At 44.8% G+C, this 23,088-nt stretch overlaps 2 protein-coding genes across 4 annotated transcripts; both read left to right on the top strand.

Moving 5' to 3' along the window:
- Positions 1 to 1,757: 1,757 nt before the first annotated feature.
- On the top strand, positions 1,758 to 14,369 carry cnnm3 (cyclin and CBS domain divalent metal cation transport mediator 3). Of its 2 annotated transcripts, XM_076029614.1 has the most exons (12): positions 1,761 to 2,563; positions 3,511 to 3,845; positions 3,933 to 4,109; positions 5,437 to 5,594; positions 6,555 to 6,698; positions 6,795 to 6,953; positions 7,870 to 8,039; positions 8,397 to 8,493; positions 8,909 to 9,039; positions 9,852 to 9,978; positions 11,445 to 12,780; positions 12,871 to 14,369. In XM_076029614.1, the coding sequence occupies exons 1-11, from the start codon at positions 1,817 to 1,819 to the stop codon at positions 11,492 to 11,494; spliced, it is 2,295 nt and encodes a 764-aa protein (XP_075885729.1). In that variant the 5' UTR covers positions 1,761 to 1,816; the 3' UTR covers positions 11,495 to 12,780; positions 12,871 to 14,369. The 2 variants fall into 2 exon arrangements, with proteins under 2 accessions (XP_075885730.1, XP_075885729.1); XM_076029615.1 differs by lacking the exons at positions 11,445 to 12,780; positions 12,871 to 14,369 and adding an exon at positions 10,246 to 10,552 and having other exon boundaries at positions 1,758 to 2,563.
- An 844-nt stretch (positions 14,370 to 15,213) lies between these two features.
- il1b (interleukin 1, beta) lies at positions 15,214 to 19,312 on the top strand. Of its 2 annotated transcripts, XM_076029617.1 has the most exons (7): positions 15,215 to 15,445; positions 16,001 to 16,101; positions 16,338 to 16,389; positions 16,980 to 17,205; positions 17,306 to 17,494; positions 18,292 to 18,422; positions 19,102 to 19,312. In XM_076029617.1, exons 1-7 carry the CDS (start codon positions 15,416 to 15,418, stop codon positions 19,165 to 19,167), a joined length of 795 nt encoding a protein of 264 aa, XP_075885732.1. In that variant the 5' UTR covers positions 15,215 to 15,415; the 3' UTR covers positions 19,168 to 19,312. The 2 variants fall into 2 exon arrangements, with proteins under 2 accessions (XP_075885731.1, XP_075885732.1); XM_076029616.1 differs by lacking the exon at positions 19,102 to 19,312 and having other exon boundaries at positions 15,214 to 15,445; positions 18,292 to 19,081.
- The last annotated feature ends 3,776 nt before the right edge of the window (positions 19,313 to 23,088 follow it).

Genomic DNA, 23,088 nt, shown 5'->3' on the forward strand with positions numbered 1-23,088 from the left:
GAGTTCTATTTGCATTGTTTTGCTAGGAAAGCATTAAATAGCAATAAACCTTGCACAGAGTTGACCTCAATTTACTCCTCACATTCTGTTGCTTTCTCCGCAGTAGAAATCTGACTGTGTGTCCTCAATTTTATGTTTAAAATTATTTAAAATTTTAATTCAATTGAAAAAAATATCTCAATGTGACCTCAAAACAATACGTTTATATGACAGAAGTATGCGATTTGGCACACACCTATTTCCTCTCTAATCCTCCTCTTTTATCTCCCCTTTGCCTCCTCTTTTTTTCCCCGTTCCCACGCTTCCGTCTCCCTTTTCAAGCCTTTTTCCTCATTAATTTTTTCGGCCCTTATCTTCGCCTCTCTCCTGCCGCTCAACGGTATTGAAATTCCTCGCGCACCGACTGCCCGTCCAATCTGCTAAGCTGTTTTTATTGTGCCGACCTTTTATGGGACAGCTGCGGGGGAGCGAGGCTTATCATCAACTCCCTCGTGTTGTTTTTGCTCCTGCGCTGGCATGATGGCTAGACCTGAATGAAGGTTAAATATTTTCTGGCTCAGGGACCTCCGGTCACTGAGGTATTCCACGCTGTGTATCATTCACTGGTGGATGTTTGAAATGTTTGAGGCTGCAGATATGCGGAGCAACAGAGACACAAAGGGCTCAGTGAGGAAAAAAGGCCCACAGTGTTTTGCTGCACTGACTGTTGTTCTGTGCGGATGCAGGTAGGTCACTTTATGTGGGCAGTAATCTACTGACCTGAAGGCTAAAAAGCTGCAATCAGAGTCAAAGTTCAGACATTTAGGGTTCCACTTTTTTAATGAAATGGTTGAACTACACTCTGAATATTCTGGGTACATACAGAGGATAGGAGACTCAAGTGTGTCAGTTTTTCATGAAGGCGTTAGCATGTTTTTATTTTTTATCCCTAAAACCTGGAGCAATTCAAGCTGTGGATTTGAAGCAGCTGGTGCACATGTTCTGCTAGCTCAGAATTTCTAAATTCATCCAGAAGGTCTCAGTTGATCGCTAATACCACCTGGGCCCTTTCTTCTAATCAGACTATATAAACCCTATCTGGCAGCTGATTGATTTACTTGCCCTTTTTTCCCCCTCAATTTCTTCTGATCACGTCACACACTTTATCCAGACACATGCATACACCCATGACATTACTGATAAACACTCACGTCTGCATTTGTTGTTTTTTGTTTGACTAAACAACACGTGACTGTGTCTCCTGCCCGCTTTGTCTCATGTCATAAGCTGGATCATGGCATAGCTAATTTTGAAAACTAAATTTACACTTACTTTTCATTGATTTTCTTATTTACTGTTTTGATGTGTCACGTTACATAACAGGTGCACTTCGGTGCAGCGTACTTGGCGAAAACGCTCGATAATGCTTTCACAATTGTGAGTATGTAGTACAGAAGGCGCCTGTGTGATTTTAGTACACAGCAAGTGTTTCAATTTGCATGAATTAGGCGGATAAATGACGCTGGTGAATGGCTTATTATGAAACGAACAAAGGTGGCGGCGGTGGTGGTGGAGGTTAGGGGGGTGTGATTCTCACGTTTCATTCGCTGTGAGCACAAGCCACACTCTTATTGGCTACTTCCGGGAGGGGGTGGGGCAGTGAAAAAAAACAAAACAAAACACCCCGAGCTCGTAGAACCAAAATGTACAGTCCGCGGGCACCGCGCCGCTTAATGTAGAGCCAAAATGGCTGCCACACAACTCCGGTTTCTGTGTACGTTTCTTGGCTGACTCGGCCCCCCCAGTGGGCGGGGCAGCTGCGGAGCTCGGGGGTCACATGATCCTCGAAAGAGCCAGCCTGACCAAATCCAATATGGTGGCCAGCTTGGCAGGTCTACGGTTCCTGTTGATGATATTGTTGTTCTGCGGGATCAGGTACGGCGCCTGCAGCGGCGAAGCTCCGCAGGTCCTGGGGCTGCGACCTGAAGACCCGGCGGGTCTGGTGCGCATCAAGGAGCGGACCATCTGGGCGCCGGAAGGAGCCACGTTCAAGCTCCGTCTCTTCGGGAGCGAGCTGAATGGGAGCTGGCCGTGGGTGTCGTTCGCAGGGGCGGCGAGCGCCGCCGCCGCGGCCGTCGGGGACGCGCCCGACCCGTGCGAGGAGGAGTCGAACCGGCACCGCTCGGCCTTCCAGGTGAGCGGCGAGTTCGTCAAGGATGAGGACCACAGCGGGCTGGTCACGGTGGAGGTGCGGCGGAGGAGTAACTCCGCCGGAGGAGCGGCGGCCGCCGGCGGGCAGACGTACCACCTGTGCGTGCTGCGCGGAGGGAGGTGGGCATCGGCCGTCCCGGACAGGCTGCGGGTGAACGCCGACAGGGGTCTCCCGGCGGACTACATCCCGCCGTGGGGCCTGGCCGTGCTGGTGGTGCTGCTGCTGGTGATGTGCGGGCTGCTGCGGACGGTGAACCTGAGCCTGCTGTGGCTGGACCCCGTGGAGCTCTATGTGATACACAGCTGCGGCTCGGAGGAGGAGAAACGCGCCGCCAAGCGCCTGGAGCCTGTCAGGAGGAGGGGGAACTTCCTGGTAAGTGACCGGACCCAGGGGACACCAACACGGTGCCCGCGGGCACCAAGTAGCCCCCGAAGGACCACATGAGTCGCCCGCAGGCCGGCTCTGAAAATAGCACAACTCTTGAACTGCAGCAAAAATTAACTATTCTTTTGTAATCACACATCAATGTATATAGATTCAATAATGAAAAATAAAATGATTCAAATATTGTATACATGAAGTTTAGGTGAACGATGATGAATAGAAATAAAGTGTTGCATATTTATTTATGTATTTAGTGAGTTAAAAGGGACAGCACATAATAATGAACATCAAATATGTCAGATTATAGCCATAGGCTAGTTTCCATCTGTAGTCCCTCGGCAGGTTGATGTTTACAGCAGACTAAACAAAACACAACAAAGTGAAAGCACAAATTTGGATTAAAGAGGGGGGAAAGGAAAGAAACATAAGACATTGCATTTTGACCTATTGTGGTCCACCTGAAAGGCACTTCACAGTCTCCTTTAGAGGTGGCTTGTGTATTTCACATTGTGGAAATATTAGTTATCAAATTGATAAACTCTACACTGATGGTGGTGAGAGACCCCTAATAAACCGTGCACGCAATTTTGAACATTCTAAAGTTTTCCAAAACTGAACAATATTGATACTCTCTGCATTCAACCTTGTTTAGTCATTGTTGCTAATTATTGTGAGAAATTAACGTGATCAGGGTCTTCACATAGATCTGTATCACTACTCATAATATATAACTAAAGGCATACTGAGAAAACTTGTTATTTCAGAAGAGTGTAGCAAACTGGTTGCCCTTCATAAGAGTCAGTAGCTCAAGTAGCTCTCAGGTTCAAAAAAGTTGGTCACCCCTGGGCCTTCTAGAAGCTGACATAGTTGCTCTGAATGAATCTCAATTTTTTGTTGTTGTTGTTGTTGTTGTTGCCATCTACCGCCCCCTCCAGACGTGTTCCCTGCTCTTCCTGTGCGTCCTGGGACACTCTGTGCTCGGGGTGCTGCTGTACCGGGCTCTGGGCTGCATCGTCTCGGCCGTCTTCACCAGCGGCTTCCTCATCTTCTTCCTGGCCGAGCTGGCGCCGCACATCCTCTGCTCCGGTTACGGCTTTCAGCTGGCGCCGGGTCTGACCTGGCTGGCCCAGGTTTGCATGGTGCTCACCTGCCCCTTATCCTGCCCGCTGGGGCTGATCCTGGACCTGGGGCTGAGGAGGGACATCAGCACCTGCGGCATCAGGGAGAGGGCCATGGAGATGGTCCGCACCAGCGTCAACGACCCTTACAGGTTGGTGGTGGTGGTGGTGGTGATGGAGGGTCACGCCCAGATGGATGATGCCTGAACGTGCGTCTCACCCTTGCCGCTCTCCTGCAGTGAGTTTGTGAAGGAGGAGTTCAGCCGCGGGATGCTGCGCAGCAAGACGGTGGAGGACATCCTGACCCCTCTGAAGGACTGCTTCATGCTGCCCAGCTCAGCCATGCTGGACTTCTCCACCATGTCCGAGATCATGCAGAGCGGATACACCAGGGTCCCCATCTACGAGGAGGAGAGGTGGGTTCCAGAAGGGACGGATTCGAGGAAAGCTCGTTCTCGTTTGTTGTTTTGATGAGAGAACATAAGGAATTGTTGGCTTACTCAATGACACGGGTGAAGTTTTTTTCTGCTTTTTGACCACATGTGTCCTCCTCCGTCCTCCTCCGTGCCCTCTTTATGAAAACACGTACAGGAAAATACTTGTTTGTTCATCTCTACAACAACTTGCCTTGTCAAGTTTGACATTTACCAGACAGAGCCCGCCTGCTTCTTCGCTCGTCTAATCCTGGACAATGATTAAATGGAAAAGGAAAACAGCAAAAAGTCTGCCGGTCATGTACAGACAATATGAAAACAATTGTCTTCCACATCAAATCAGACACCAGGAAGAAACAACTTGTGTTTGTTTTTGTTTTTTTAGCATTGACATTTTGCATTGTAGGTCACCCTAAAGTACGGAAGAGGATTAGGGCCACAAGAAGAGGAAAAAATTAAGATAGATTTTGTTTTTTCAAGTTTCCAATTCGAGAATAAATTTCGTGAACAAAATCGAAATTTTGCAATTAATTTCAACGTGAAGTAAATCAAAATGTTGAAAGGCTCTGCATGCAAGTCTAGTGGAGTGCTTCCGTTTTTGCCAGTTTCCTGATTACAGTGGGTGAACCTTGTGGGAGACACCTGTTTTCAGCAGTCTACTTTTAACTGTGGGTAACTGAGTTCATGCACCATCCATATCATAACCTCAGAATTTCCACTTTATTTGCATTGGCTTTATTCATGAAATTTCTACTTTGTTCACGAAATCTTATCTTTATTTTACATCGACTTTATTCACGAAATTTTATCTCTTTAAGTTGACTTTCCCCCCGAAATTTTTACTTTACTCATGAAAAACTGAAAACCCTAATCCTAATCCTTTTTTGTACTAATGTGATGAATTATTGAAGTAACAACTATTTTTTTTTTACTATTTTTTGGACATTTATTTTGAAAGAAATTTTTCAAAAATGAAAAAATATTTCAGAATCTGCTCAGTTTAAAGTTACTAATATACATATATTTATATACACTTAAAAAAAAAAACAACAGGTTTTCCCTGCAGAAATAAGAGGCTCAGTTTAATGTTTACAGTTGGGATCATTCCATTTCTTGGCACGGTGAAGAAACCCTGTCACTGTTTAAACTTCTTGGATCACTGCTGGTGTGCTGATGTTCGCTCGGTCACCAATAAACAAACTCCGGTGCACACGCGACTCACTGACACGCAGCCGCTTCTGGATGGGCTGATGCAGTTTCTCCTTCGATGCTGCTGTGCGTTTCTCACTGTGTGTGTTTGACCCTGCAGGTCCAACATCATTGAAATCCTCTACGTGAAGGACTTGGCTCTGGTGGATCCAGAGGACTGCACTCCCATGACCACCATCACCAAGTTTTACAATCACCCGCTGCACTTTGTCTTCAACGACACCAAACTGGACGCCATGCTGGAGGAGTTCAAGAAAGGTGCAAACAATTCCTCCGGATATTTACGTTTCCCACCTGAGCAATTTTAAAAACATCCACCGTGCAACCTGCATTCAATCTGAAACGTGCTCCAATTAAAGCAGATTGTTCCTGTCATAACTTTTATGACGGGAAGAGGCAATCGCCTGAAATGTAGCCAAGTGGCACTGAAGGCCAAAGCAGTTCCCACGTGCTGAAGTCTCATCTTCTTTTATTACCAAAGGGGGAACAAAATGATATTAAAACTCAAATTAGATTATTGGTTACATCCCGAACTAGCAGAGCGGTAAAGTGTTTGTGGAAGACTGCCTGTCTGTTGGGCCTGTTGGATGTGTCTTTTTTTTATTTTCATTTTTTATTTTTTAGGTCTTAAACAGTGGGCGAAAGTAGCTTTAATTTGGTTTCAATTTCTACCTGCATGTGACGATCCAGTCAAACTGCACTCAGTCAAGTTTTACCTCTTAGAAATTGCATGAGGCCACGCTAGCTACAGGTACTACCCGAAAAATTAGAATATCAAGTAAAAGTTTTATTTTGGCAATTTAACATAAAAGATGAAACCAACACATTTTATTGAGCCATTACACACAAATTGACATATCTCAAGCAGTTCCTTGTTGTAACTTTGCTGATTAAGATTTTCGGCTTATTAAAACCACAAACCCACAAACTCAGAAAATTATTATAAAATGTGAGGTTTTTTTTTAAGCTGCAAGACCTGATCAGCAAAATCCAGAGAAATAAAAACTTGAAATCTATTGATTTGCATATTATTTCTTTATATAATATGTGAAATTCACCTTTTAAGTTGAATTGCAGAAATACAAGAACCTTTTCAGGATATTCTAATTTTCTGGGTAGTACCTGTAGAGGCTAAGCTTGCATTAAAAAAAAACTGTGCCTTGTCAAAACATGCCCGTCCGACCTCCCCTCCAACCCTGTTGTCCGTCCGTCTGTCAGGCAACTCTCACATGGCCATCGTCCAGAAAGTGAACAACGAGGGCGAGGGAGACCCCTTCTACGAGGTGCTGGGCTTGGTGACCTTGGAGGACGTCATCGAGGAGATCATCAAGTCGGAGATCCTGGACGAGTCCGACGGCTACCGTACGTCCACCTGGTTCTTTGCCTTATTTGTCTGTCTATCGATCCATTTATTTATCCTCCCATCAAAAACCGTGCTCTCCCGCTCTCCGCCCGCAGTGGACAGGAAAGTGAAGCGCCCCCTCGCCCCGCTGGAGATCCCCCTGGAGCCTCGCAGCAGCCACGAGGAGTTCTCCCTCTTCAAACCTCCCGAAGGAGAACCCAAGATCCAGACGTCGCCGCAGCTCCTGCTGGCCACGCACCGCTTCCTGTCCAGAGGTTTGTGGGACAAAGCAACTGAACAGAGGGATGTCATTGACCTCGACTGTATCCTGCTTTTTATGTGTCACCGATTAAGATCATTTCCAGATTCAATAAATTAATTATGGTGTTCTACTCCCAACAATCAGCAGGGTTGGTTTTTGTCAGGAAAGCCCGAAGAGGCTGTTTTGATTCCGGATGCTGGCAGTGTTAAATTTGATTTAGTTTTAGTCATATTTTAATCATCTAAATTGTTTTAGTTTTAGTTGACGGAATGTCACAATCATTTCAGTTGACTAAAATTACAGTAGATTTAGTTTAGTACTGATATTTTCTCGCCACAGTTCAAATCTGACGTGGTTCACCTCTTCCTCCCTGACGTTGACATTTTGTCTCACACTGGTCCGGACCAGATAATCTGTGTGTACGTACTGCGTCACTTCCTGACCACGTTGCCACGATTGGTCGTCTTCCCAACTCCTCCCGCCACTTTCTAAGTCGTCATTTCCATCCACAGATGAAATGAACTCTGATTGGATCTCGTCTCTGGCAGACATTTTCCGTCTGGTTTTTAAAAATTTTCCTCAACAAAATGACCACTTGATGTTGATTCTCCGAGCTCTTATGATGAATGACGTGATGCCACACCCACATTTTTCAAAACAAAATGTCTGCTGAGGCGTTGCTACGATAATCAGCTTGACTTGCGGCGCAATGAGTTGAGCAAAATCACAACGGGCCAGTGCATGGTGATTTTAGGATTTCAATTTTGATGCCTGTCTGTACATCCCGAATTGTCATAACGACCGTCCAGCCAAACCTGCCGCAGGTTATTGCAGGTCACCGCTCCGCACACATCCCGGCACAGTTTGTGGCATCGCGTCACATCCCGTTGCCTTGACCTCTGACCCCACCTTCCACCCCCCCCTTACAGAAGTGGAGCACTTCAGCCCCAGCCGAGTGTCCGAGAAGGTCCTGTTCCACCTGCTGCGCCACCCCAGTGTCAACCAGGAAGTGCACTTTGACCCCAACAACCGTCTGAGCGCCGCTCACTATCTGTACACGCGCAACCACCCGGTGGACTACTTCATCCTGCTGCTGCAGGTGTGTGCGTGCGTGCGTGTGTGCATGTGTCCCATTCATAATAATGATCCCATTCATCAGAGAGTGAATTCAACATTTTAGTTTCTTCCCAGTTCGAAATGTCATTCATGTTTGGGTTCATATTGATTCATAAGAGTGTTATTACTGTCAACTGTGTGTTAACTTGGTCGTCATCTTAGTTTTGTATTATTGAAAAGTCACAAAGGCTGTGAGAAGGCAAGGGATCTAATTTCACTTTTCCCCCCCTTACGAATTCCAAATATTCAAATTGATCATGAGTCGCAGGGTAACTCATGAAATTTGTTGAAGCGAAATTTACATTCAAACCTGTTCCTCCTGCCTCTGTGGCCGCCGCAGGGCCGAGTGGAGGTGGAGATCGGCAAGGAGGGCCTGAAGTTCGAGAACGGAGCCTTCACCTACTACGGCGTCTCGGCTCTGACGCTGCCATCTTCAGGTGAGCTTCAGCACTGCAGGAAGGATTGTTTTCAATTATTGTCTAGATTTGTGTCTGGTCTTTGCGCCCGTTAGTTTCCATGTTGTAAGTTATTTGGCGCTGTCCAACATTGAAATGTCACTGACAGCTGCTTGCATTGAAATTCACATCCTGTAAGTATTAAATGGTTTATCATTCAATCACTCTTATTGTGGGACAGTAGCAGCTTCACTGTTACAGTTTTCTACAGCTGATTATCAAAAATTGTGAGTGTTTCCTTTTTAACGGTCAGGTATAATTGATTTTGAAATTAGAAGATCGTTTAAAGTTTTAAACAAATCAAAAATTTGGGTGCGGGTGAATAAAGAGCCCCGCAGCAGAGAGTTGGTGTGCGTAATATGTTTTCTTAGTCATGTGAGTGTTTGTGTGTTTCCAGTGCACCAGTCTCCGGTGGCCGGCCAGCGCCACTCGCCCAGAGACCTGTTTGACTCGGCCGAGGCCACCAGCCCGTCCAGCTACTGTCCCGACTACACCGTCCGAGCTCTCACAGACCTGCAGCTCATACGGGTGAGTGCCAGTGGATGAAACCTCAAACTGCTGTTCACTAGTTCACCTTTAACCCGTCTTTTACGCCGCTAGTTCGCCGATGCGTGTCCCCCGTTCTGCTCATGCTGAACGCTGTGTCGACCAGGGATGCAAATTATCCATTGATTCGTTAATCGTTAGTTGATTGACCTTAATCGATCGATCGATTAATTACTAATTGATGAGTGGCAATTTTTCCTGAGAACCTAAATTTCACAATGAAAAATGTGTAAGGAAGATATTATTTAACCCTTAAATAATGTTTAGGCTTCAATGTGACCCATTTTTTACATTAGAGAACAGTAAAAACACCCTAAACATTTCTCCTCTGACTTTAAGTTGACTTCTAATGTGTCACATTTCAATTTTCTTTTTTTTTTAAGTTGTTTTAAAGTTACTTGTTCTAGTTATATCATGACCATTACAGTATCTACAGGTAAAGTGCTCTTTCCTGCCACTACACTGTTATAATATTAAGTACCCGTGTAAAAAAAAAATTCAATTAATTGCGACTAATGTATTTTAATTGATTAAATTCTGAATCGACAATTAATCGCTAATCGATCATTTGTTAACATCCCGAGTGACGACCCATTGAAAAGTGTGTCTAGTTTGAAAATTCCGCTTCTGCAGATTTGAGATTTTTAATGACAATAATTGCGCTGATGACTGCCGTAAACTATTGTGCCATCAAATGCTTACGCTAACGCTTATGCTGTTATCCAGAACCAGGCACAACCTGCTGTGCCCGGTGCTTCTGCTCGTGTTTCATTGACGTGCTCTGCGGTCGGCAGGTGACACGTCTCCAGTACCTGAACGCCCTGATGGCGTCGCGGGTGGGCCAGAGTCCGGATCCCCCTGAGATCAAGATCCTACCCAACAGTCAGACCAAGCTGCTCAACGACAGAAACGCCACACAAGGTAGCCGAGCTCGCCACCCGCTCCCCTGTCCCCAGCGCTCTGCCGCCACCTGCTGACCGCTAGAGCTAACCAAAACTTCTTCTCAATCCCTTTGCACACGTCTCTATTGATTTCTTTGGTTGTTTTTTTTCTCCTTTAATTAGTACGTTAATTTTTTTTCCCTGTTTGTCTCTCGCTCCACTAAAATAATTTTCTCTTTCTCTTTCTCTTTCTTTTCCTCCTGCTTGCGTGCCTCCATGCCGCCCTCTCTCCTCTGGCCCCGTCCAGAGTTCCCCGTGAACTTTTCATTCTTTGACACCATTGAGAACTACTGTTAGTGTGTTTTTATGCATGAGGTAATTGAAAAGTTGCACACACTGCGCATTCTCGCACGCACGCACTCACACAGTGGTGTGTTTCTTCCATGGACCCGTTTTTTTTTTTTTCAAGCCGTCACCCTTTTCAAGCATCACTTCCTACCACTAGGGGGCCTTCACTTAGCGCCTCCTTTAACCTTTGTGTCTCTCTGTGTGTGTTTGTGAGGCTTGTGTGGCTCGTTGATGCCACTCTAGAAAAAAAAAAACAAAAAACAAAAAACAGGGCTCAGTGTCGCGTCATAACGCGAAACTATCACGTATTTACGTGATAAATTTCATGTTATAAGTTGAAACTATCACGTGATAGTTTCGCATTTTTACTTGACAATTATGACGAAATAACGTGATAGTTTCACGTTATAACGTGACACTGAGCCCTGTTTTTTTCCCCCTAGGATGACATCAATGCGCTTCCGTACTTGTGGTGTTTATTCCGTCTTATTATTTTTCTCTGACTTTGCCCGAAATTTTTCTTTCCTCTCCTTTTCTCTGCTGCCTGCTGAATCCTGCCGCCAGTCCCCGCTCACCTCATTCCAAACATATGCAACACTGCCCCCCAGTGGGAAGCTTGAAACACTCACAACGACAAGACGGCAAAAGTGACGCCGCGGACGCCAAAGAAGCCGCTTTTTTTCATGGGTCACTATAATTTTTCTCAGACGCGGCAGTGCAGCCTTTGCTGGATAAACAATCCCAAAACTCTACACGTTTTTTTTAAATCTCAAATTTTAGTTTTCAATGCCAAAAAAATATGTTTTTCAGGCTGCATGTTCGCATCATATGGTCCCTACAGAGACTTTATTTATCACTAGCTTGCATTTTCTTTTCTTTTTTATATATACAAAAAATATTTCATGCATTTGTCATTTTATGTTGTATTGGAGTTTTTTTTTCCAGGTGGTAAAACATTTTCTTCTAAATGTTTCACCATTTAAAATCGATGAGCTGCTGAAGATGGGGAAAAAGAACTCGTCTCCCCGTCTCTCTTGTACCGTCTTCCCGAACCGTCCCCACCACCACCACCACCCCCCGTCCCCCTCCCACACCCCACCTTTCCGCCCGCCGTCCGTCACTCACGCCCACTCTCCTCTCATTGGCCGGCTTCCGCAGGTGGCAGTAAAGCTGGGGAGAGCTCCACAGAAGAGGAGGCTCAGGGCTAGCGCGCTAGCGTCTTCCCGCTGTGACAGGGGGGAAAAAAAAAGCAAACACACAACAACGACACATGACGACGGCAAGACCTGCTCCAACCAAGTAGACATTTATTGATTTCATTTCATCCCGACGAATCATCTGTGGCCGGATCGCAGCTATTGGACGAGACTGGAGCTAAAGTGATGTTTGCCTCTTCCTGTCCATTCGCACTCCCCCCCCCCGCCCCTGCTGCCGCCACCCCCCCAAAAGCACTTCCCTTCCAAATTGTTATTATCGTGTGCTGTTTTATAAGCCTTGGGACTATGTGTGTAAATATATATTATAAATGAAGACTTTTATTTTTATTTTATTTTGGAGGTGCCGTCACCTCCAGGTTCAGCCTGTCGATCTGAACTCTGCATCGTCAGTCATTCCTCAGCGTCAGTCTGTCCGGGTGCCAAAGCTATGTGTCCGATTGTGCGTCTTTGTGCGTCTGTTTGTCCTGTTCACCGAAGGCATCCGTCCGTTGGAGACGTCCGTTGCTCATTAAATGCCCCCCCCACCCTCTTAAAAGCAGGTTGTCTGATGACTTTGTGGCAGAAGCGAGGAGGCACGACCGAGTCTTGTCAAACTTTTTAGCCGCTGATAAAAAAAAAGAAAGTCTCTTCATCTCTTTAGTTTAACTGCCCGTGGTTAGTTTGCACCTGCACAGTGACGGTGATCCGGAGAGAAACGGCCGCTGCTTCCATCCCCCCCAAAAAAGAAAAAGTAGGATGGCACGATTCGACACAAAGTCGGAATCGGCAGCATGGACGGTAGAGACAAACAATTGGTTGGAACCTCAATGTTGTTTTTCTACTAGTCACGAGTTCCAGCGTCGGCCTGTTGAAACTCCCGGTCTGAGCGGCGTTCCAGTGTTTTGTTTCCGGGTTTTTTTTTTTTTTTTTTTTCTTTTCTTTCTTCGTTAGTTTTAATTCTCAGAGCCAATAGATAACCAAATGATTTCTCTCCATCCGTTCTGGGTTTTGACGTTGAGAGGAGGCGAGCGGCTAGTCCTCCTCATTTTAATACATTTTGTAGAACAGTGAATGCTAAAGATGACGTCGTTACCTTCCAGGTTAAGTATTAAGCAACTAGATTTCATTGATTTTCCGAAACGTGTTATTTGAATGTATTTGATATCAGATCCAGCCTGTCATTTTTATCCGATATGCATCGCTGTAATTCAAATCAGGACTGTCTCTCTGCCGCGCCGACACACATTTTGATTAAGTTTGTGTGTGAAAATCAACCCGCTGTGTGTGTGTGTGTGTGTGTGTGTGTGTGTGTGTGTGTGTGTGTGTGTGTGTGTGTGTGTGTGTGTGTGTGTGTGTGTGTGTGTGTGTGTGTGTGTGTGTTTTTCAAGAGAAGGTGTTTTTGGACCAACCATTTCAAGCGTGCACAAGTGGCACCAGATATGAGTCCGACGGCCGGCCGTGACTTTGTTCCTCGTGAACGACGACGACGACGACGACGCCGTGTGTCGCTGCCACCCTTTGTGACATCACAGAGGGCTTAATTCCCCCGAAACTTTTTTTTTTCTTCCTCGTGACGCGCGCCCTCTTGCAAAAGCGGCCGCGAAGAAGCCCACGAGGATCTTTCCTCCGTTAGCATCCACGTTAGCCGGCCATTAGCCTCCCCCCCGCGTGTCTCCAAGTGTGTCCGCGGTGCGCGGTCTCCTCGTTGCGCTTGTGCGACCGCGCGGCAACAAACGTCGACACGCCGTCTCGCACCGATGCTGTATTGTTGACTGCTGTGGTTTCTTTTCTGAGAATGACGCTGTCGGTTTTCTTGGTAAAAAAAGAACAACAAAAACAAATCAAAGCCCCTGCCTCCTTTGATGTGTTGCCGTGGTCATTCCTCTCATCGGTGTTGATCTGAGGCAAATTCTCTTTGCGTTTCCATCGATACACACACACACACACACACACACACACACACACACATATATATATATATATAACAAAATCATAACAAAAATAACAAAATCCCCAAACATCTTCACTCAATGCCAGAAAAGTTCAGGAAGCAAGGTGATAAATCCACTCAGGGTCCATTCAGGTCACATTTGGAGAGTTTAGTTTTTCTTGTCATCAAAAAGCCAATTTCATGACTTCCTATTATAAAAAAAGAAAATATTTTTCTTCTTCACATCAGTTTCAAGGTTTTTAGCTCTGGATAAACGAGACAGACCAGAGACACCTCATGGTGACCAGACACAAAACCCGGACTGAGTTCCGTTCGCCATTCCTTCTCCTAAGCCGAGGGGACACAACCATGAGAGGAACGATCACGGCCTGAACACGCTCGCGTCTGGTGTTGACGCCGTCGTGCGACCATCCCGAACCAACAGTCGTTTTTCAGTCATCGTTTCTGTCTCCCGTCATTCCATTTTGCTGTTTGGTCACTCAGTGTTATCGCTCTTCAGCTCATTCCAAAAGGAAAACAAAGAAGCGTAAAAAAAAAATGGAAAAAAGAAAATTCCAAGTAAATATTTTTCAACAGTTTTGTTTTTTTGCTCTAATGGGTTTGTTTGTATTGTATGAGAGGACTGAATGTACCGAGATAATCATTGCTTTGATTGATGGGAACTGTGTATAAATACATGAGCGCTTTGATAGACGAGTGTTTGAAGGATGTAGTTTCTAGTCAATCTCAGATTTCAGGTACAACACTGTTACTAGTCGAGTTCAACTTAAACCTTTAATCGATTCCTCTTCCTGTCCAGGTTACATTTGTACAGACTTTGTTAATTTTATTCTTTCAGTATTGCCGCCAGTTTTTTTTGGGGTGCGTTGAGAATCCATTGCATTTAACACTTTCAATAATCCAGTTTCTTAGGAAATAAACTGAATCCTGTTCTAAGCGACTGCTTCTCTTCCTGTTCTCACACACACACACACACACACACACACACACACACACTGCACAGCCTTTTTTAAAGGTCCCATTTTACACCTATTGTCAGTGGAACGGCCTTGCGTCCATATTCATATGGAACAGAGTCCGTATGAGAAAATAAAAAATTCACGAAATTCCAGAATTAAGCCCTCTGTTTATAGCCTCCAGCAAATTGGAATTTTTTTTTTTTTTTTTTTGGAAAACATTTCCACTTTATCTGCGTTGATTTTATTCACGAAATTTCGTCTTTTTTACGTTGACCTTTTTCACAGAATTTTGACATTATTCACAAAGTTTCAACTTAAAACTCAAAATGAAAACCTAAATAAAAATCTCCTTCCTGTGATACTTTTTTCTCTTCTTGTGGCCCTCATCCTCTTTCGTACTAATGCATGCCTTTAGTGAGAAACCTAAATAAAAACTTGTTAAATAGTTTATTTCTATTTTTATAAGCAGGAATATGATTTTATTTCTTTATCACTGACCATCCTGAATTCAGCCTTTGGGGTGTGACCATTCAGGCTCTTTTCTGACCTTTAAGGAAGTCTCTCTCTCTCTCTCTCTCTCTCTCTCTCTCTCTCTCTCACTCTCTCTCATGCACATTTGGTAAACAACTATAGGGGACACAAGGGAAACGTGCTTTCTCGTGCAGTGGTTGTTGATTTTTTCTGACCAACAGAAGAGAAAGAAATATGATGTGAAAGTGTGACTCATAACCTCACCGACCTACAATCCACTTCCTTTTGTGTGAGCGAGGCCCAATGAGGACCGTAACGACTTCTGGTGTGAGTAATATGTATATATGAATATAAGACACGAACAAAGAGCAGCGCTGAAAAGTTTGTCTTTCACCTCTTTATTTGCTGTCTTTCGCGAGCGCACACTCGAACACTGTGGCTCACCACAGCTCAGCTCTGACACGCGGCTGACGAGACAGAAAGCCTTCCGGTTGCAGCAAACGGGCTACATTTTCAGAAACTACTCCCATTTATTAATCCCATTTTGCTGAGATGCAGTCCAAGTTTTGTCCTGACACCTTTGTAAGTTTCGATTCTCGTTTCATGGTCTCTGAATCGTGCAGCTCTTTCGGTATTTCTTTCGTTCGGGGTTTGTTTCATTAGTTGCATTTCTGTTTGACCAAAAGTGAAATCCCGTCTTTGAAACGTTTGTAGGTCTCCCTTGCAGAAAAGGTTAATGGACTACAGTGGTTTGCAGGAAATGTGCTGGAAATCCCACTGCACAAGAGGATGCGGGTTTGGTTAACTGCACCTGTTTTCTACTGAAAGCTCAAAGGAAGACTTGACTCGAGATGTACGGTTCATGCCGCTGTTGGAGCGAGTGCATCAATTTTGGAGGGCTAGAGCCAGACACAGAGAGTGCGAGTGACATCACTTTCTGCTTTACTCTGCAATTTTTTTCTTTCTCCCTGAAGTCTGAGCAGTCAAAGCTTAATCAGTGGTCGTGTGCGTGTGTACATCATGGTGACCTTAATAAGTCTGCTCTGCTTTTCACATGCAGAGGAAGTGGTAAGGAGGTGGAGGTAACTGCTGGACCCACTGCTTTTAAAAGGAACTCTCTCTCTCTGCGATGTGCAGTTGGAGCCGTCGACACGTGAACACATCAGTCGCTCGCTTCCCCTTCGCTTCCCGCCAATGTCAGCAGTTTGTGACTTTGAGTTATCTCAGGCTTTGGATGGGTGAGTTCCAAAAAGACTTCTCACGACGACACTTATGTCGGACAAATGAAAATATCATTATATGGAAAATTTTCCTTTCTTCTTTCAAATAAGTCTAGGAAAAAGCATCCAATTAAAAAAACTCATAGATCTTAGATAGGGGATGAATAGCGGATTGTTGCCCAGTAGCTTTGAACCGATTGCCTGCTAGAGCATAATGTGCTGAGTCTGCTGTTGGAACCTGTTTGCCGTTTCAGCCCACCTGAAGTGGATGAGCGGAGGCCTGAATCCAGCAGCGTCACCATGACGGTAAGATTGAAAAATTGGTCCCGTGATAGTTTTGCGTGGCGCACATAATCGGCCACATTCTGTATTTCACCACCTAAATTTCCCCGTCGTGGGACGAATAAAGGTTTATCTTATCTTATCTTATCTTAACAGCCTGGGACTTTGCATGTTTACACTCCCCTCCAAGTTTTCACTTCATTTTGCAGAGTCCATCAGAATCAAAAAGTGGTCGATTTTAGAATTGCCATGTCAGTCTCCGGACTTAATATATTTCACCTGCGAAAGAGGAAACTAAAGAGGAGGGGGGGAGGTGGGGGAACCACCCCGGCAAGCCACAGCTGAAGGAGACTGCTTTGCAAACTTAGAAAAGTATCACAGAAGAAGAAAATGAAGGTTTGGAGGATGCCCAGTGTATTTATTGCACGCAAACGAATTGATTGATTCTGTTTAATCCCATGAATTCTGTCTGGTCCAATACTTTTGCTCGCCTGAAAACGTGGTTGCCCGTAACAAAGAACGATATCAGATCCAGAAGAAAAAAACCTGGAAATCGTCTTTTGACGTCAATTCCATCCCCCATCCCATTCTTTTTTTTTTTTTTCTTCCTCCAGCCGCCTTCACCTCAACCGTCTCGGCAGCAGCAGAACGGGAACGTGCAGGGAGCTGAGGAGGAGACCTTCCATCTGGACCGAGGCCTGGACCTGGTGGTCTCCCGCAGCAGGACGGGCCTGAAGCGAGTGGCCAACCTGGTGCTGGCCGCCAACAGGATGGAGAAGCTCAGCGAGCTCTGCAGCGACGCTCAGCTCTGCGACGCCATCATGGACGACGTGGTGCAGGGTGGGCAACGAGGGGTCACGCCCAACAGGACAACCACCTCCACGGGTTCGAGCTCACGCCTGTCCCAATTTTTTTTAATTTTTTTTTGTCCTACCCGCAGAAACTGTTGTCAATGGTAGAGGCCACGCCACCGCCACCACAGCAGCGCCGGCGAAACGCGTATATGTTCGGATGCGTAGTGGGGAATGCTGCCATCTGCTGGACCACGCGCAAAAAGCGGTGGTGAAGGCCTCGGCGAGGATGGCCCTCCAGGCCATCACTCTGACGGGAGGCCACGGCGAGCGCAGAGGTGAGGGCGCCGCGTCTGAATGACAAACGACATGACAAGACGTGTGAGTGTGTGTTTCAGGGCCAACGGGGCCAAATTTTGACCAGCCACGAGGATGCTTTCCACCTATCAGTCGTCCTCCAAAATAAAAGCAGCTTTTTGCAGATGAGGCAGATCAGACTGTTCATCCCAGATGCCGCAGCAGCAGCAGAACAGATTACAGGGTGGGCATGCAGCAGGAAACACACTTGGGGAATTTAAAGGAAAGTAAATCGAAAAAGGAATGCATTTTCTCTTTTCCTCCCACAATCCTTTGCAGCGGCCTTTATTGAACCAGAGCATCATCAACATTGGAGCCAAAAAAAAAAAATACATCAATTTTTGAAGGGAGAGCTGACAAAGACAGTGGCATGAAATAAAAAGACAATTACAAACGCTGTTAAATAACATTTGCAAAGATCACATAAAATAATAAACCTGTAATATCACAATTTCAGGATCTGCAGCAGACAGAAACACAGACAATTTGAAAGGCTTTCTCAAAGTCACTCACACACGCTGATCAAGTAGGAAACGAATAAACAATAGACTGGCAAACTGTAGATGAGGGTCTTTAAACTGGTTTCATTGAGCAGCTTCGAGTGCAATTTTAACAGCAGCACGCTGACGCTGAATTTCATGTTGAGCTCAATTTGATTTTCAACTCATACATTAGCAAAAACATATCTCAGGAGGTGTTTCATGTTCTCACGTTGTCGACCTCTTTTCGTCGAGTCTTTAACCCAAGCTCGCTGTTCTCTCCCCACCCCGACCACCAGTCATTTTCAAAATGGCCAAGTACACCTGCGGCCCCGATGCCGATGGTCAGACCGTCGCTCTGTCCATCAGCAACAGCAGCCTCCACATTTCCTGCTCCATGATTGGTGACACCCCTGCTCTGAGCCTGGAGGTAAACAGTTCAATATCGTCATTCCCACTGGATGCAAAGCAGAGAGGGAGAGTGGATTTAGCGAGCTGGCCCTTCATCCATTTTATTACATTTGTTAGCTTGTTTTATTTTAATATCCAACCTTTCTTTGTGCTAACTATTCTGTGTATCACTCTGTGCACTGACAACCAAACTTTCTTTCCATAGGATCATTAGTTTAATTTAGCTTAGCCCAGCTTTTTGTTGTTGTTGTTGTTGTTGTTGTTGTCTTTAGCTTATCAAAATTGTAAATTGTCAACTTTTTGTCCGTTAATTCAAGTTTTCCCACAAATTTTTTTAAAATTTCTTGTTTGTCTCTCACTTGCCCTGACAAACATCTTCCCCCTGTAGCCTAAAGTTATAGTGATAAGCACTGATAGAAAGTGGATGGATTCATTTGTATTGTTCTTACATGTGTCGTTGTATTTTATGTACTTTATTCCCACAAACTATGCTGTATTTTGCTCCGACAAAATTTTCCTCAAACAGGCATTAATACATTGTTGAATAGTTTGTTTAAATTAGCTTAGCTAAGCACGGCTTTTTTCTCATTTGCTTGACTTAGCTTAGTTAATGTAAATTGCAAATCCTCTGCGTTTGTCCCCTCAATTCAATTATTTCACAACTTTCTTGTTTAGTTTCCCGCTTTTCCTCACTGTAGCCCAAAGTTAGAATGATAAGCTGTGGTCGAAAGTGGATGGATGGATTTCTTCCACCCTCTGCATAACTTTGATCTCGTCCGCTTTGCGACAGGAATGCAACGAGGATTTGCGAATGATCGGGGCCGATGAGAACAAGAAGCGTTTCCTCTTCATAAAGACAACCTGCGGAATCTCCTTGACCAAATTTGAGTCGGTGAAGTGCCGCAGCTGGTTCATCAGCACTTCCTCTGACAATGATAACGAGCCTGTGGAGATGTGTAAAGTAGATGCTGTGAGGAGATGCTGCAACTTTAATATGGCCTGAGATGTGCTGCCGAGTGTACTTTTTCTTTATTCCTATCAAGATATTGCTGATTAGAGTTCACTTTTTATCTTACATCTATAAGTAACTATTTCTGTAATTATTATTTTTGTTCGTTATAACTTGGCAATCGCTAAAGCAAAACTCGATGAAAAAAAGCGTTGTTTTCTTATTTTTTAAAAACAAAACAAAAAAAAAACATTTCCGCTATCTCACCTCTAGAGGGAGCAGTCGCATGCAGGTTTGGTATTCATCAATGTGAGGCTCTTCAGATGTAAGTGGAACAGCAGCAGTCCAAGTAACCTACATTTAACTATTTGATTTCACTCTTGGACAGATTATAACTGTATTGTAGATTCAAAACAAATCAAGTCGTGATTGGATAAGCAGACTTTTTTTTCCTTTTTCCCTTTCCATTATTGTATCACCACTGCGTTTTCTTTTTGTATTTCTTTTGTGTTTAAATCTTGACGCCTTCTACAAGGCAAACAATGTTTCTCTTCCTTTTTTTGGTTTCATCCTAAGTCGCGTATCTATAAATTATTTTAGAGTCTGTGTTTAGATAGGGTTTTAATTAATTGCTTTTTGATAAATTACCAATCCATTAATTCCATTATTTGTCTTTAAAAGAGATGCTTAAACTCTCTTATAACCATTTATCTTCCACTGTCCTCAGGTCAGCATTTTCCACATATAATAGCAGTCATTTTACATCGCAGTACAGCATGTTAGAATATGCAGTATACAAAATACAATAGAAAAATAATGTTATATGTTAATTAAACTGCCAAAATTATTGAATTAAAAAAAAAAGAAATGCAAAATATTTCATCTCCAGTTTATCTGAACCACAACATTCTTTAACCCCTTTGACTCACTGGTCATCACGAGCGCCTACCCACGGATCACATTTTCATTCCAAACTCCCAACGGTGTCCTCTCGTCAAGTGTTATTCCCAGCGTTTGAATCAGACCACAATGACCATCGCCTCGCCCCATTCCCGGGTTTGACATGCCAAACGAGAGTCCTTGTCTCGCCGCGCTGTGTGAAGATTTTGAGTGCAATTCACAATAAAACCACAAAGACTACTCACTCACTCGCTCACTCACACCTCATACATGGAAGTTACAAACCCTGAACCACACGTCTGCTGCAGCCATGTGAACAATTTTACATTTGGCCAACTCAATTTCATGTTTTAACATTTGAAAAAAGAAAATCTCAATTATTATTTGAGAAAAAAAAAGCGTATTTTAACCCTGTGTTTACAGCCAGAAGCAGAAACACTCCACAAGCACAAATTATGCTTCCTGCTAAAGCTGAGGCCTCGCAATGTAAAACAACACCTTGGCTGAGGGTGTTTTCACAGAGCTGTCAGTGTCCCGTGTGACATCACAAAGGGCTGATCACTAGAACTTCCTGTTTGAGAGAACATTTCCTGAAATGTGAGCCAAATCAAGTGTGTGGGGGGGGGATTTTCTCATTCCCGGGGGCGTCACTGCTGGAATAGACCCACATGCTGCTTCTGGTAAACGCCAGAGAATTTTGCATAATCTGGGATGTTTGTTTTTACTCCACAATGTAACACGACTTTTCCTTCCGGGAACGTAAGTGTGACGCTTCAGTGCTCTGAGGTTGGCAAAAACAAAAAAGAATTAGCCGTAGCTTTAGTTTTTTGTTGTTGTTGTTGTTGTTGTTTTGCTTTTAAAGTTGCTTCGTAGGGGCTTTGGATTTGAGGCGATTGTCTAAAACGATAGTGGAATGGAGGATTTCAATGCATTGGCTGTTATTATGATAAACTCTTCCGCTCATATTGCAAGTAGAAGGTTGTTTTTTTTTTTTCCCTCTGCGAGACCCAGGCAGCACCGATTTCCACATCTTTCAGCCTCAGCGCTGAGCTACAGCAGCCGACTGCTGCATCATTTCCCACGGTGTCTGCGTCTCACTTCCCCGTGATTCACTGCTGAATATCAAATGTCGATATGTTTTTCTCCCCCTCCCCACACACACACACACACACACACACACCCGTGCAGTTCACAATTAGCTGGGCCAATCAGAGATAGTTTCGTGGGAAGTCGACGTCCCCTTATTGGTACGGACGCCGAGGGTTTGCATGGTGACACTTTCGCTCTTTTCCTGACTGATTACAGCTGCGCGGCGGCTGCTGAGCGCCTGCTTCCCTGGCTCTGGAGCCCTCCGCAGTGCAGAGAGCAGCTTGTGCGTGTGGCAAATTCAACTTTTTTAATGAGGCCGACGCTGCTGCAGAGGTCAAGTGCTCGAGAGGAGATGCGTTCATCTATATTTCTGCATATTCATCTATTTCCTTAAGCTCACATATTGAGTGGAGACCCCGTCAAAGCTTTATTTTCACTAATAAATGGCAATGTATATATTTTTTTTCAAACATTGAACTGCAAATCCAGTTGGTCTTGCAGTGGCTCACATTGAGCCACTGCATTTCTAGTGATTTCTTGAGATGCCTGAAGAGTCACATGTTGGTGTGTGTGAGCAGAGGCGGCGAGCGTTTCGACGTATACGCGAGCGTGCGCGCACGTCACATGCTCCACCTCGTTTCTTTTGAGAAAAATAAGCTGATCAAGTTCGAAAGCAGCGGTAAAACGGGACGGAAAAAACACATAAAATAAAGCACCTCCGCGATGCTGTCACATTAAACTTGCACACACACGTGCAGGGGTGCTTGACCACTCACTGAACCTATTGTGTGCGTGTGGACTTATCTTTGTGTGTGTGTGTGTGTCTCCCTCTGCCGTGCACATTCCCGGCACATGGCAACAGAAGCTAAATATAGCCCCAGCAGCCCGGCTTCACAGCAGGATCATGCTTCCTATTGCTAACGCAGGATCCTTCCCCAGTCGGTGTCCCTGCTCCTCGGCTTCCCAATATGCACCGACCGCTCTGATTCGTCTCTTTTTCCTTTTTTTTTGTTGACATTTTTATTTTCATTTTTCTTTCTGTCTTTTTTTTCTTCTTCACAGCGCGACCCCTGCTCTTCAAACCTTCCCTCCAATATGTGTTGCCGTCCCCCAAACACGGCCGTCCTGCACCTCTTTTCTCCTCTCACACACACACACGTGGCTCTCGCGACCTGATTACTCTTGTTAATACAATCGCGAGGCCACGTCAACTCGGAGCGTCGGCGAGTAGTAGGAAATGTGAGGATGTTTCTGGCTCACAAATGGATTACAAAAAATCGTCAACATGTATTGATTCAATATTGAAATACGCATCAAGGAGCTGCTCCATGTTTTGTGCGTGTGAAACTTGTGCAGTCTGTGAGCACATTTGAGTGAAGGATCTCAGTAGTTAGCCGGGTAAGACACTGAGGGATTTTGTCGGTGATAAATGAATAAGTAAAAAAAAAAATGAAATGACGAAAACGCTTGTTTGTGAATTTAGCACCGACTCAGCCGAGATGACCAGTCGTTCCCACTGAGGCCAGTAGGGGGCCTCGATCTGTTGCCAGCCTATAGCAGGAAAGATTTTGATTTGTCTGATTGGATTGTATTCGACAAACAGACAGGTCAAGTCACCTTCCTAGTTTTTTTTTTTTTGTGTGTGTGTCATGGGCCTCAACCTCTGAACTCTTACGATCTCTGGATGGATTCTCAACATAATTCCAGAGACTTTGGATGCTTCGGCCTGGGCCTGGTCGTCTGGGCA

The sequence above is a fragment of the Nelusetta ayraudi genome, unplaced genomic scaffold (assembly GCF_046127955.1).
Source record: "Nelusetta ayraudi isolate G7.1 ecotype Tasmania unplaced genomic scaffold, CSIRO-AGI_Nayr_v1 ptg000026l, whole genome shotgun sequence".
In the NCBI taxonomy this organism is placed as follows: domain Eukaryota; kingdom Metazoa; phylum Chordata; class Actinopteri; order Tetraodontiformes; family Monacanthidae; genus Nelusetta; species Nelusetta ayraudi.